This window comes from Natrix helvetica (genome assembly GCF_964273705.1).
Source record: "Natrix helvetica genome assembly, chromosome: 5".
Classification (NCBI taxonomy): Eukaryota; Metazoa; Chordata; class Lepidosauria; order Squamata; family Natricidae; genus Natrix; species Natrix helvetica.
The window spans coordinates 41,616,401-41,631,285 of record NC_138551.1 but is presented as its reverse complement, the minus strand read 5'-3'; the positions used below and the strand labels follow the sequence as shown (position 1 = coordinate 41,631,285).

The window sequence follows — 14,885 nt, the reverse complement described above, 5'->3', positions numbered from 1 at the left end:
GAAAACATTCCACATTTTAACTTTCTTCAGAACTGGCCAACATGGTAATAAGCTGGGGGACCGCTCCTGGTCCTAGATAGCTGCTTGCCCTAGCAACAAGTCTCCTATATTTAGGATATTCTCTTTTAATAGTAAACAGCAGGTACAAAATTGGGAAGATGCTTGAGAAGAAAAGTTCTATACTAAAAATCTCATTTCTCTACCCTTGAGGTTGAGATTTTACATGGAAATAATTTTCCACCCAAGAAAACTTTATACACATGCATCATATATTGTCACATGTGGAAATAAATCAATGCATACCAGCTTTCCGAACACCTGCAAAATTTGAGTCCATCTTGTTACTGATAAGTGAAATTAGTTTATATTCTCCCAACTATTATTAAGTATGTATAATAGCATTTTTACATCTCCAGAGGTAACTCTCCAGAGGTACTAGACTTCAGTTCTCCCTAGCCGGACTAATTATTAGTCCAGTGAATCTAAAGGTTATTAAATTAGGGTAATCAGAAGCAGAGCAGTCTCCAAAGATTTTTTTTAAAGCATAATCAAAAATATATAGAAATCAAAGGGAGGATTAATTTCATTCAATCATTCTTCCACAATTAACATGCTTAATTGTTACAGAGTAGTGCTGAAAAATAAAAGTCAAAAGAGACATGGTTGTTTGAAGTTGACAGAAAAAGAGTGGCCTCACTTTTTTCTCAGTTTATCACATACATACGTACACACACACACACAAACATATGTATACAGTGAATCAAATTACCATTACATTCTGGTGGGTCGCTCCAGATGCCTTTTGCCAAACATAGGCGAGGATTATTTTGGGAATTCAGAATATAACCAAAAGCACAGTGATATATTGCCAAGGAGCCCATCTTAGTGGAGTTAAATGCTAACTGAGCATGTTTCACTTCAGTGGGGATTCCACAGTCAATCTCTAAAGTAAAAAGAGAGAGAGGGAGGGAGGAAGGGAGGGAGAGAAAGAGAGGGAGGGAGGAGGAGCGGCGAAGTGGGGTTATAGCAGAAGATAAAAAAGCAATGAGTGCCATTATAGTCTTTGACTTGCATAACCAAAGACCTCACAGTGATGAGCCTTTTGGGTGTAAATATAAAAAGCACATTCATGCGTGAGTGCAGTGTTATTTTAGAAAAGGTATTTTATTATAGCTTGCCATCAGGCAGGCTTTCAGCTATTGGCATCCAAAAGAATGCAACCATACCTGCATGTTTATTTAAAGAATGTTGCGAATGCAAGTTTTGGCATAACTTCTAATCAGTATGGATACAAACTTTAGTTCCCTAGTCTCCGAGGGAAAAGAAAATTGTTTGCAAAGCTCTGGCCTGTGAATTCCAGCATGCCTTACGCTAGCTGTGTTGCCAGGTTTTAAACACTTTTTCCCTCCCTGTAATTAAAAAAGTGTGAAGTAGAATATTCTAGAACACTGGTATTTCTATTTTTTTAAAAAAAAAACAGTGTTTTTGTTTAATAAAAAATGTAGGCACTGCCCTCTTTCCTGGCACAGATGCATCTCATGGTGACAGTTATTATCTTTTCCAAGAAGAAAACGTCTTCTCTAGGGTGTATTATGCTTTTCTAATGTTACCTGATTGGCAGTGTCTTCCTGTGTAACCTGCAGAGCATATGCAGACATAGCTGTTGCCAAAATCCTCACAAGTGGCCCCATTTTTGCATGGATGCAGGAAACAAGGAGAAGGAGCTGTAAAACAGATTCCATTCAGCATGGTTCAAACTGTTCCATTCCCAGCTTACAAAAGGTTCTATGTAGCACCTTAACACCAGAGATTACTAATATAATTACTAATACAATACATTGGAGGTTAGATGGAGGCTCCTGTCTGTTGAAACATTTTCTTGATGCAAGAAAAAACGTCAGACCTGCCTGGGCATCTCAGGGCATGAAATAAGGAAAGGAAGGGCTGGCTGGTCAAGAAGCATTTATATGATCCTACCTAATAATATCATATCACCATTGGAAATATCACAATGACCAATCTGCAACCAAATATGTATCCTTTAGGTAGTTCTTGTTATTATTACATTTGCATTCCCTTTTTCTTTGACGGCTCAATATGCTGTACATGGCAAGACTTTATCCTATTACAATGATACTCTGAAGGGCTGGGTTAAGTCACCCAATGAGTTCCACGATCAAGTGTAGATTTGCATTTGGCTCTTCTGGTCTCAGGCCAGCACCTTAAACATTAATATAGTTTAGTCCTTCAAATCTGCAAATCAAAGCAGTAATTTAAAATTTCCTGGAATCTAAGCTATATATATAATGTATGTATTTACATTAAATCACTTTTACAGTCTCGGAAGTATAATACTTCTTTGTCACTTGGCTCTTATGAGGTAGACCTAATATTGTCTTTTCACTCTTCACCTGTGTTTATTTTGTCTTCCATCATATTTTGTCTGTTCAAGCAAAAAGCTATCGTTATTTTGTACTAAACAGATATAAGGTGGGTAGAGTCTTGAAGTACCAATCAAGTTACAATGAAAGACTACTCAGAACATGGAGCATTTGAACATAATCTTTCCCTGACTTTTTCATCTGCTTTTATTTAATGTAACTTTCAGGGGATTAGGATAAGGATGGAGATTGTATTGTCTTTCAAATAGGAATTCCTAGAAGCCAAACATGAAGGATGTTGGGAACTGTAGTTCAGCAACAACAGAAGGGATGTGTTCTGTCCTCTGGATTAAGAAGAGATAAGTGGTTATTCAAAGGCGTATCACAGTTTTCTAACAGTTACAATAAATGCCATTTTAAAATATCTTCTTACTGTTACTGATACTGAGATGTGGTAGCGCGGTGGTTAGAGTGCAGTACTGCAGGCTACTTCTGTTGCCTGCTGCCTGCCTGCAATTTGGCAGTTCAAACCTCACCAGGCTCAAGGCTGACTCAGTCTTCCATCCTTCTGAGGTGGGTAAAATGAGGACCCAAATTTTGGGGGGCAATATGCTGACTCTGTAAACTGCTTAGAGAGGGCTGTAAAGTAGTATATAAGTCTAAGTGCTATTGCCATAATTATTTTAAATACTAATGCAAAGTGGGTATTTCCCTAGCTGTATTCTTTGGGGATAGAAACAACTGCTGCTTAATGAATGAAATACCCAACCACAAACTTCGTGTGCAGCCCAAAGGCTACACGCAAAGTCTTTGGATTCACAATTATGTTCCAATAGGAAAAGATCCCTCCTGTGCCAATACCTGTTTCACAGTGCCGTCCAGTGTATCCAGGCAGGCAGTCACATTTGTACTTGCCAATGTAATGGAAACAGGTGCCCCCATTATGACAAGGCCCTGAGGTACAAGGATCAGGTTTACCTACAAGAACAAAAGATTTAAGTCACAGACTATACCATTGCAAACATTTCAAGGGGACAAAATGGTATGTCACTGAGTACCTATCTCGCAGTGTTTCCCTTTAAAGCGGTAGGGACAGGTGCAGTGGTATTCCCCGTCTGATTCCTTACAGGTCCCTCCATTGCGGCAGGGTCCAGAGCTGCATAATTTGGGTCTTTCTGGCAAGAGAAAAGTAATAATACTTGCAATATATTCTTTCAAAATAAACCCTCCACCCCATGCAAATGGGATGAAAGGAGTAGTCTGTTCCTTGCTTGCCTAGTCCTTTTATCACATTAAACTAATTCCTAAACTTCCACCAACCAATCCACAGATACAGATTATGAATAAATTAAAGATAGAAAACCAAATACTTTGCAAAAACCAATTTCTGCTCTGAATAACATTCACAAATATTGCTAAGCCAAGCTTTGTTTTAAGAATGGTTTGTTGAACAAGCTGGCATTAGACAAAAAGGAGAAGGGAAAAGTCTCATGGAGCACGTGGGGATGCTTAGTTAATAACTGTCTTCAACTTCACAAAGGGATGGAGTCTTGTGTGACTGTCTGCTGACCCCAGGAAAAGAAATGCTTGATTTAAGGAGTTGCCAGCAGTACTCTGCATGTTCCCATGAATACTCCAAATTATCTTCAATACAGATCATCCACATAAAATCATATTGCCTCCGCTTCCAAATAAACACTTCCCAGTCAATTTGAGAAATCCTGGGAGTTGAAGTCCACATATCCTAAAGTTGCTAAGGTTGAGAAAGACTAACCTGATAATTCTTTCTTAGATAAGATGTTAAGACACACCAAATTCCAAAATGTAATACTTTCTAAAGGCCAATGAATTGGGTACTTTTTGATACAGATATACTAAGGAACCTATAATGAATGTTCTAACAAGAGAATACTTCTTCAATGGTCTCACCCAACTTTGGCTGGCCATAGGATGAACCCAGTGGTGTGATTCAAATAATTTAACAACTGGTTCTCTCCCTTAATGATTTCTTCCAACAATCAGTTCAACAAACTGCTCAGAAACTTAACAACTGGTTCTCCCGAAGTGGTGTGAACTGGTTGAATTCCACCACTGGATGAACCATACACTAGTTCAGTCATATGAGAGAAAAAACACCAATCCTTGCAATCAGTTTCTCACCCAATCCTGTTCTGGGTGAAAAGGATGTCTCTCATCAAAGCAGGTTTGAGAATGTAGATTCTGTTCAACCACCTCTGTGTTGTCAAGTACCTTTCTCACAATATTTTCCAGTGAAGCCTCGGGGACAGTCACAGGTGTAGGAGTCTTCATGAGCATCACAAGATCCACCGTTCAGACAGGGCTCTGAGTCACATGGAGAGGGTGGCTCAGCTGCAAAAGCAGACATGGCCTCACATGGGCTGATGCTAAATGAAAAATCCACCTGCCCCATGGAGACGAGCTCAATTAAATGACATGGAAAAACAGGACACATCTCTCTGAATTCTGATGCCCACGGGTATTCTAGGCCAGGAGTGTCAAACTGGTGGCCCGTGGGCTGGATGTGTCATGCACAGGTCACGCCCACCCCAGCTCCGTGAAGGGGAAAAACATTGCAAAACATCACATGATGGCAACGTGACATGGTGAGTTTGACATCCATGTTCCAGGCCATGCATCCTGGGATTGCAGACACAGGAATGACATCATCTTAAATATGCACAGGGTCAAGATGGAGATGTGGTTGGGTATTTTACAATACTCTGAAGAGTGATGGTTAACTCTTTTTCCCATATTGCATGGCTGAGAAAAAAAGTGCCCCATTCTCCAATGTTGAAGTTCACTTTAAAGGAACCGATGCCAAGAAAATGTCAGGAGGACTGTTTTTTGAAAGATATAACATATTCTCCTTCCTATTATTCACAAACTTAACAGCCCACTTGATATTCTCACCAATTTTACATCATTTACAAGAGAAAGTATAATTTGCATGAGCAGCATAAACAACAAGATGGTACAAATCATTTGCATATTATTTTCCCACACTACCATGTCACTTGCATGTTCCTTATAAATTACATTGCATTTCTCAAGATTGTATTTCTCTCTCCTTCACTTTTAAACCTATCTCTTAACCTTCACTAACAAGGCTCACTCTTGATTGCCATCATTACATGAAATTCTCCTCTTTTCCCCATCATGGTTCTTATAATCAGGACACACTCTAATCCTCTGAACATTTTTTTTACTTACTGTGATTAGTGCCATAATCTGTATGACACACGCAAAGGTAACTGCCACCATACTCCATACAGTAACCCCCATCAGGGCACTGGGTGTTCATATTGCAAGGTGTAGTAGTCACTTCTGCAATAGATCAAAAGCACATATAGGGTGATTTCCTATTACACAGCTGAGCACACTACAGATGGGCTTTATAATGATGAGAAATGTCACCCATTAGACTCAGCAGGATCAATTATCCAGCTCAGAGAAAAAATATCTACTTGCAAAGGAAGGAGATATAGGACACACAAGAGAAAAAGCAGTGCTGCATGGCATAAAATTATCTTCCCTAGACTAACATTTCAGTTTAGTTAGATTATCAGTCACTGGCTTGATCTGTAGCCCAAAAGAACTGGAGGGTATCAGCTATAGATACAGGCTCAGATCATTACTCGTGGCCAACACAAACCTGGACTGTTAGCTTGGTTCTTGGTGCTTTCAGTGATCATATGCCAGGGAGTGGCTCTGAAGGAATCAAAATATTGGTTGGGCAGTTATGTAAAAACAGTTCTTCTGCCCATGTTCACAAATGGAAATGTCAGTCAGAAGTTTAGGCAAGACAGCTGAGGTGGGATCAACATGAAATCATCTGTTCACTAAACAAAGGCAAACAATAGGATTTAAATGGGCAACTAGTTTTCATGCCCAGAGCAGTTTTGTTTGAGTGGAGAAATATTGAAAAGCTATAGATCCCGATCCTAATTCATCAGTGAAGAAAATTAGGTAACCTTGAACTAGGCAATCCATAATCAAATCCACTATGGATATATGGAGAAAATAGGAGTTTGAATGTGTAGAGAAATCATGCATGCTACCTTGTATGCCATAATAGGATGTTAAGAATCAGAATGTAATTAATTATAAAGTTAGATAATTTCAGGCCATCCTAAGTGGCAAATCTTCCAACACATCTGACATGGTTGTTGTGGAAAAATTAGGAAGCAGAAGTATTAGCTATGTTTGCTGCCTTGAATATGAGTACGTGTTATGTGTTTATATATTTATATAAAATGCCATTGATGCAGTATGATTGCATTATATTATATTCTAGGAGTTTCTAGAGAGGTAATCTTTCGCAACACAAAAAACAGAATTCGATACCAGATGATTATCATGTAAGATGTCATGATTCAGAACTGATCCATAAAAATTTGCACAGAAGTAAATGGATTATACTTTAAGGTACCACAGTATACTCTGTCACCTTACCACACATGCAGCAAGAATCTAAAGAGGGCAATAAAAGGTTTGCATAGATCAAAAAAACTTTCTCTTACCAAATTCACAGAGAAGCCCAAAATATCCAGGTGGGCAATGGCACACAGTGATATTTCCATCCAGGCACTTCCCTCCATTTCGACACTCGCAATCATCTGAGAGTTCTGCAAAAATTTGAGGGAGGGAAGAAGAATGTTGAGGAGGACAAATTAGACTCATCTAATTTGCCAGCAAATCTGAGGCCTTCATTAATCTACTTCCAGTAACCAAAGCAGGATGGTGCAGTCTGCTGGGAGGAAATATCAGAATTAGAGCTGGTTATGTATCTTATGAAGAACTTTTACTTCCTTTTGTTGTACATCCGTTATTTTCTTTAAGTCATATCCAAGCAATGGCAAATCACAAACCAACTGTACTCCCCACAGGAGTAATCACACTTTACCTATTAAATTCTCCCTTGTGGTGGTATCTGTGCTTGGTTCAACAACTCTAATGAGCCTTATTGCTTTTTTTTTTTAATACAGCAGGCACTGCCTATTCTCTTCCTAGAAGACGGTATGAGCCAGTAATTAGTGCCCGTAAACTTAAGAGTTGGAAAAGCTTAATGAAGATAAATGAGGTCAACAGGAGATACAGTGGGAGCATGAAAGAAACCAGTCTTCCAGAAACTGTAGACAAAAATGGCCCTGAATAATAGGCATTAAAATAAGAATTAGCAGCACATGATGGGAACTGATTCGGTTCTCTATGTAACAAGGACAGCTAGCCCTGTGTAGTGCTGAAAGCCCTTATTTTACATCAGCCAGAGTTTCCTTCAACTGTATCACCAACTTTAATATGGCCGTTGCTGAAAATCAATGATACAATTTCCTAACATTTTTAGGCAGAAATACTGGTGGTGGTGAAAATGTAAGGCTTAAAACAGACTTTATATAGTTAAAGAAAAATCTCAAATTCTACCCAAATAAAACATCAATGAAATGTTAAAATCCTGCTTACAATCTTTTACTGTATGCCTGACCCTATATGAGGCTTCGTTACTAAAAAATGATGGAATTTTTTGAATCAACATTTCTCGATCTGAGCAACTTTCAAGACTTGTGGACTTTAAGTCCCAGAATTCTCCAACCAGCATGCTGACTGGGGAATTCTGGGAATTAAAGTCCACAGGTCTTAAAGTCACTTAGATTAAGAAACATTGGTCTAAATGAGAGCAATGTACTGAATATTCAAAGATCAAAGTTTCTTCTGGTTTTATGCTGTGCTAACATTTGGTTTTTAATCCCCAGTTTGAAATGATGAATACCCCAAATCTACAAGTCTTTTGACATAAACATGGCATCAGTAAAACATTATAAACCTCTTTATTTTGAAAATTCTGAGAGCAGAGTTCAAGTAAGGAGGTATGATGGCCTTGACACAAACTTAAAAAAATAGTAACTACTGCACCATACATCACTATCTTCCAGGTTACCAATACAACCATGTGCAAATGGAGACATGAATTCCATTATTAGTTTACTAACTATGTCAATACTTTCCTTTGCAAATTCCTGATAGGATCTTATTATTACTGATAAATCTAAAACAACTGGGAATTTAATAAATTGTAATAAAGTATTAATAGTATTTTTTTCCAGAGCTAGAATTTGCATAGATACAATTACTTTGAAAAAGAAAACAAATGAAAAACAATTTATTTTCTTCAAACTACCCACCCAGGCTGCAGCGCTCCACTGCTAATTTGGAAATAAATGTATACAGGCATGAAACTCAAAGAGAGCACAAACATTTTGTTTAGTGTGGTTGACTCCAATACTTACTATCTCTGCAGTCAGTGCCTGCATATCCTTCTGCACATTCACAAACATAACCTTGACTGATTTCAAGGCATGTGCCCTCATTCTGGCATGGATTGGAGCTACAGGCATTAGACATTCTAGGGCCACCTAAAAACATCAGTGAAGGACTCATAAACATATATAAAGAGAGATACATTTCTGTAGCACAAAAAAGAATATTAGAATATCCGCTCAGTATCAAATATAGAAGCTGGTCTTTATCTATAGTATAAAGCCCTACATGACATCTGGCCTGATTACTTTTGGGATCACCTATCTCTCATAGTATCCACCCAACCAATCCCATCTCCCAGGGTTGATGTGCTTCATCTTCTTTCAATTAAACAATGCCATCTATCAGGACTACTTAAATAGTTGTATTTTGTGAGATGGATGGCTGTGTACTGTAAATTAAATAAATAAATTTGGTGAATAAATAAAAATGCTCTGCTTAAACACCTGGCTCCTTGCTGGTATTATGCACAGTCTTGAAGACATTGCTCTTCATCTTGGCTTTTGGCAAGAATGATTAGGGTGCCCTTCAGAGCAATATGGGTTTCTTGGTTGTTGCCAGGTTTCTGCCATATTTTCTTCTTTCCTTTTATTACCGTGTTATTTTATTGTTCTATATATGTTTATCTGGGAATCACTCAATAGGAGTGTATAAACATTTCTCTATTTAATTATATACACCTCTTGATATTCTACAGGGAGGGCACATGCGAAGTCAACATAGATGACTTTAGAAAATCTAGCATCCCCAAAATGTAGGCTGTCAAGTTAAGAGGCAGTTCCTATATGTCCAGTTTTATATATCAACATTTTTTTTTACCACCACATAGATATTAGGAGGACCTAATATGAAGGTGCAAAAAATCTAGTCACTTATGGGCTTTGCTTTACTAAGGATAAGATCATGGATGGGAAGTTCTGCCCAAGAGGCTGATTCTATCTTCTTAACAAGGGCTACTTCAAATAATTTGGCCACAAGGCTAAAAATATATGAAATTAATCTAGTTTGATACCAAGAATTTTCATTTCACAATCAACAGAATACAGATAAGTCTGTATTCCGACAAGAATACAGAATACATATAACCACAATTGTGACTACGGTACAAAGTTCATAATTAAGCAGCACGGTTGTTGAGGCATCATGTGACTGCACCCAATTTTAAGACATTTTTTGACATGATGGTTAAATGAATCACCATGATTGTTAAGCAAGACACCATGTGATTGTGATTTGTGACCTTCCCTGCCAGCTTTCCTATTGATTGTGTTTTGGTAGTGCTGCCGTAACTTTGAACCATAGTTAAAGAAGTGATTGTTAAGTCGAGAACTACCTGTTCAACAATTTGAATGTCAAACATAACCAGTCGCTGGATTAAAAAAGTTAGTGGAGAGCATTCTACGTGAGCAAGATGTGCAGGGGCAGTGTTGAACTACACATTTTTCCCTTTAGAGAAAACAGACAGATATACTCACCATATTGGCAATTGTTCCCATAGTAGCCTGGTGAGCATGTGCAGACATAGCGCCCTGGGCGAATATAGTTGCACATCTGCCGATTCCTGCAGTTTCTGCCCTCACAGGTTGAAGGATCTAGAATGAAGAGGAGGGAACCTCAGTACAGATCAATGAAGCTGAATAATTGAAGATAACACAGACAAGGACGGCTCTAAGCCGAGGGCCTGAGAGTAGCAAAGAAAGAGAAAGAACAATAAAGACTAGCTTTGTAGAAAGAAGGATGCCACCATGCAGCTATAAAATCAGGCACCTATTTCACAATGCTGTCCAGTAAAAGGTGTTGCACAGGAACAAGTGTAGTTGTTGACAAGATCCATACATTGCCCACCATTCAGACACGGGCTGGACTCACATTCATTTATTTCTGCAGAGAAAAGAAAGAGAACAAAAATATGAAGTCTGAAATGAAATTATAGTGTTCGTGTTGTATAAAGCTATACTGCTCAAGCACTATAAGATCTGTTATTCATAAACAGGGAATTAACTGATTAAATAAACAGAAGTACTTATTAACATAGAACAGAAACAAACAATGCAATAGCTATCAGATGAGCAGGAGATTACATGGTGATTACATTAGATACACATGCTTATTTTTGGCTCACCTATTTCACAGTCTTCTCCAGTATAACCTGGCTGACAAAGGCAGACAGCTGTTGTGTTTGTTATTTGGCACTCCCCACCATTCTGGCATTCTTTGTTTTTACATGGAGACTCCTCTATTATATTTCAACAAAAAGGAAAATTAAATTATGACGTTGCGATATTTTTTTTCACTGACAAAACCATACAAGCTATAGAATCTCTCAGCTTCTGAATATACACACAGCCCAGCTATTGAAATAAGCATTGTTTCTTGTTTAATGGAAGATAAATAGATTGTAATGAAAATTATATGGAAGGGAAAATATGGGAAGTTTCATGGTAGCCATACCTATCTATCTTATCTGGGACACGTGATTCCATTTCATCTCTTTGGTCATCCTAGCTGGGCATTCTGAGAAGTGTAATCGAACACCTCTGGAGATACCCTGTCAGTAAAGCACATTCTTTCCTAAAATTAAAGTAATTGCCACAAAGAAGTTCTGCTATGACTTTGTTATGTGTCTAATTAATCTGCTTTCTGCTCAAGCAAAAACTCAGGGCAGCTAAAAAAATTAAAGCACAAAAAATTAAATGCTAAATACTATTAATAGTAAAGTCATAATCACATTTTCTCCTTAGATTTGTTATTGGATTGTGTCTTTGCTCTTACACAATATTTCTCACCAATTTCACATGTAGCTCCTTTAAATCCTGGTGGACACCAACAGCTGAAGCTGTTGATGCCACTGATACAAGATGCTTTATTATGACATGGATTGGAAGCACACTCATCCACATCTGAAAAACAAAATAAGAAGTGCTATGGATTAGGATTTATTCAGATACTCAATTCCTCTTTCCCCAGGAAGAAAAATAATAATTTATAGATCTATAGATTTAGATTATCTAAAATAAAACAAGTAGCTTGTGAGTCCAGGAGGGAAGTGAGCGGGGTGGGGGGGGGAGAAGGAACAAGTTATTCCAACAGAGGGTTGTTTGATTACAACGGTCGCGGGGAGGGGGGGATGCGAGGACAAGAGAAGATCACAAGGTCGGTTGGGAGACTGTGGCTGCTGGCTACGCCCGGTCGTTTGTACCAACCCCCGCAACCTAGGTGGCCAGGAACTACAGAGCCGGGGCCTGCGGCTGATGCTTTGCAATGCAAGGTCCGTGACCAACAAGGCCCCCCTCATTAATGAGTTGATCTCTGAGGGGGAGCTGGACCTTGCAGGGATAACGGAGACCTGGTTGGGCCACGAGGGTGGTTTACCCCTCGTGGAAATGTGCCCACCGGGTTTCCATGCATTCCATCAGCCTCGGGCCCTGGGTGAGGGTGGTGGGGTGGCGGTAGTTATACAGGAAGGTCTAGAACCGAGGGAGTTCACTGTTCCTCAGATACCCGGGTGTGAGTCCCTTGGTGTGAAATGGGGCCCAGGGAGGCAGTGGGGTTTGCTGATTGTATACTTGGCTCCTCGCTATACATCAGCGGCCCTGCCTGAGCTCCTCGAGCTGATCTCGGAGACGGCGGTTGAGATCCCCAAGCTTGTGGTTATGGGGGATTTCAACCTGCCGTCAACGGGAGCAGCATCTGAGGTGGCTCGGGAGTTCATGGCTTCCATGACAGCCATGGACCTGACCCAATTAATTCAGGGCCCCACACACGAAGGTGGCCACGCACTGGACCTTGTTTTTGTATCTGAGCAGTGGACGAGTGATCTGGGAATAGGGGACTTAGCTGTTACTCCCCTGTCATGGTCAGATCACTCATGTCTCCGGTTGGACTTCCCTGGCGCTACCCCCCACCGCGAGGAGGCGGGACCAGACGGTCCAAGCTGGTACCGCCCCAAGCACCTGATGGAGCCGGATAGGTTCCAGACGGAGCTTGGGCCATTACCTGTAGCCCTGACCCGCGCTCGGTCGGAGGACCTAGCGGCCACCTGGAATAGGGCGGCGGCTGGGGCCTTAGACCGGGTTGCGCCTTTGCGACCTCTCCTGCGGCAGCGACCCACCCGAACTCCTTGGTATACCGAGGAGTTGAGGGTGATGAAGCGCCATAGGAGACGTCTAGAGAGCAGGTGGAGGTCCTCACGCTCCGAATCTGATCGAACACAGGTAAGAGCCTATTTACGGACCTACCTTGTGGCACTGAGAGTGGCCAAACGTAGATATTGTGCCGCTCTTATTGCGTCCGCTGATAACCGCCCTACCGCCCTGTTTAGGGTGACCCGCTCCCTCTTATCACAGATGACGCAGGGGGCGCCCCTGCAGGGCAAAGCAGAGGAGTTTGGGGAATATCTGCAGGACAAAGTCGCTCAGATCCGGAGCGGATGGGCCCCCTTCAGTGGACCGGACGGGCCGCCAACAGTGAGTCTTGTGAGACCACTCTGGGAGGAGTTTGATTCTGTTGCCCCCGAGGATTTGGACAGGTTGCGTGGAAGGCTGCGACCCACCACATGTTTAATGGACCCGTGTCCGTCCTGGTTGGTACTGGCATCTTGGGAGGTGACTCGAGGCTGGCTTCTGGGCCTGGTGAATGCCTCATTGGGTGAGGGATCCTTACCAACTGCCTTGAAGGAGGCGGTGGGGAGGCCCTTACTTAAGAGGCCTTCACTCGACCCAATGGAGCTAGCTAATTATCGTCCAGTCTCCAACCTTCCCTTTCTAGCGAAGGTTGTTGAGAATGTGGTGGCGCAGCAGTTTCCACGACACCTTGACGAATCCGATTATCTAGACTCACGCCAGTCCGGCTTCCGACCCAGGCACAGCACCGAGACAGCCTTGGTCGCATTGGTCGATGATCTCTGGAGGGCCAGAGATAGAGGTTGTTCCTCTATCCTGGTCCTATTAGACCTCTCGGCGGCTTTTGATACCATCGACCATTGTATCCTATTGCGCCGGTTGGAGGGGATGGGAGTCGGAGGCACCGTTTTGCGGTGGTTCGGCTCCTACCTCTCCGACCGGAAGCAATGTGTGTTGACAGGGGGGCAGAGGTCGTCCCTGAGGCCACTCACTTGTGGGGTGCCACAGGGGTCAGTCCTCTCGCCTCTCCTGTTCAACACATATGTGAAGCCGCTGGGTGAGATCATCCGTGGTTTTGGGGTTGAGTACCATCAGTACGCTGATGATACTCAGCTGTACATTTCAACCCCAAACCACCCCAACGAGGCTGTCGAAGTGATGTCCCGGTGTTTGGAGGCCGTCGGGGTCTGGATGGGGGACAACAGACTCAAACTCAACCCCTCCAAGACTGAGTGGCTGTGGCTACCGGCACCTCGGTTCAGCCAGCTAATTCCATCGCTGGCCATAGGGGGCGAACAATTGCCCCCTGTGGAACGGGCGCGCAATTTGGGCGTCCTCCTTGATGCCCGGCTGTCAATGGATGACCATGTGGCAGCCGTGGCAAGGGGGGCGTTCCACCAGGTTCGCCTGGTGCGCCAATTGCGCCCCCTACTGGACCGGGATGCCCTGCGCACGGTCACTCATGCGCTGGTGACGTCCCGCCTGGACTACTGCAACGCTCTCTACATGGGGCTGCCCTTGGGACGCGCCCGGAGACTGCAGTTAGTTCAGAACGCAGCCGCGCGGGCTGTGATGGGGAGTACTAGGTACTCCCACGTAACACCTCTCCTGCGCGAGCTGCACTGGCTGCCTGTGGTTTTTCGGGTGCGTTTCAAGGTCTTGATTACCATCTTTAAAGCGCTCCATGGCACAGGACCTAGTTACTTGCGGGATCGCATCCTCCCACACACATCCCTGCGGCCAATTCGCTCACACAGGGAGGGGCTTCTCCTGGTGCTGTCCACTAGGCAATGCCAACGGGCGACACCAAGGGGTAGGGCCTTCTCTGTGATGGGCCCAACCCTCTGGAATGACCTCCCCCCCGACATCAGAACCACCACTGACCTCCGCTCCTTCCGGCAAAAATTGAAGACTCACCTGTTCCGACTAGCGGGCCTGGCATAATTACAACAGTTACCTGCTGGTAGATGTACTATTAACTGGTTATTTTAGGGGTATTGTTTTTAATTTAATTTGTGTGTTTCTTAGGGGTTTTAAAATTATATTT

General features: G+C 42.1%; 1 protein-coding gene across 2 annotated transcripts in view; it reads right to left on the bottom strand.

Moving 5' to 3' along the window:
* SNED1 (sushi, nidogen and EGF like domains 1) overlaps window positions 1-14,885 on the bottom strand; it is an 87,452-nt gene that overhangs the window by 31,285 nt on the left and 41,282 nt on the right. Inside the window, exons 6-17 of one of the 2 annotated variants that reach the window (XM_081954449.1) lie at window positions 11,504-11,617; window positions 10,840-10,953; window positions 10,485-10,598; window positions 10,193-10,309; window positions 8,687-8,812; window positions 6,923-7,027; window positions 5,613-5,726; window positions 4,632-4,751; window positions 3,440-3,556; window positions 3,243-3,359; window positions 1,611-1,724; window positions 770-943 (exon numbers count right to left, since the gene is read on the bottom strand). In XM_081954449.1, coding sequence (XP_081810575.1) covers window positions 770-943; window positions 1,611-1,724; window positions 3,243-3,359; window positions 3,440-3,556; window positions 4,632-4,751; window positions 5,613-5,726; window positions 6,923-7,027; window positions 8,687-8,812; window positions 10,193-10,309; window positions 10,485-10,598; window positions 10,840-10,953; window positions 11,504-11,617 — 1,446 coding nt within the window. The remainder of the gene's footprint in view (window positions 1-769; window positions 944-1,610; window positions 1,725-3,242; window positions 3,360-3,439; window positions 3,557-4,631; window positions 4,752-5,612; window positions 5,727-6,922; window positions 7,028-8,686; window positions 8,813-10,192; window positions 10,310-10,484; window positions 10,599-10,839; window positions 10,954-11,503; window positions 11,618-14,885) is intronic. The other variant, XM_081954450.1, reaches the window with a different exon arrangement.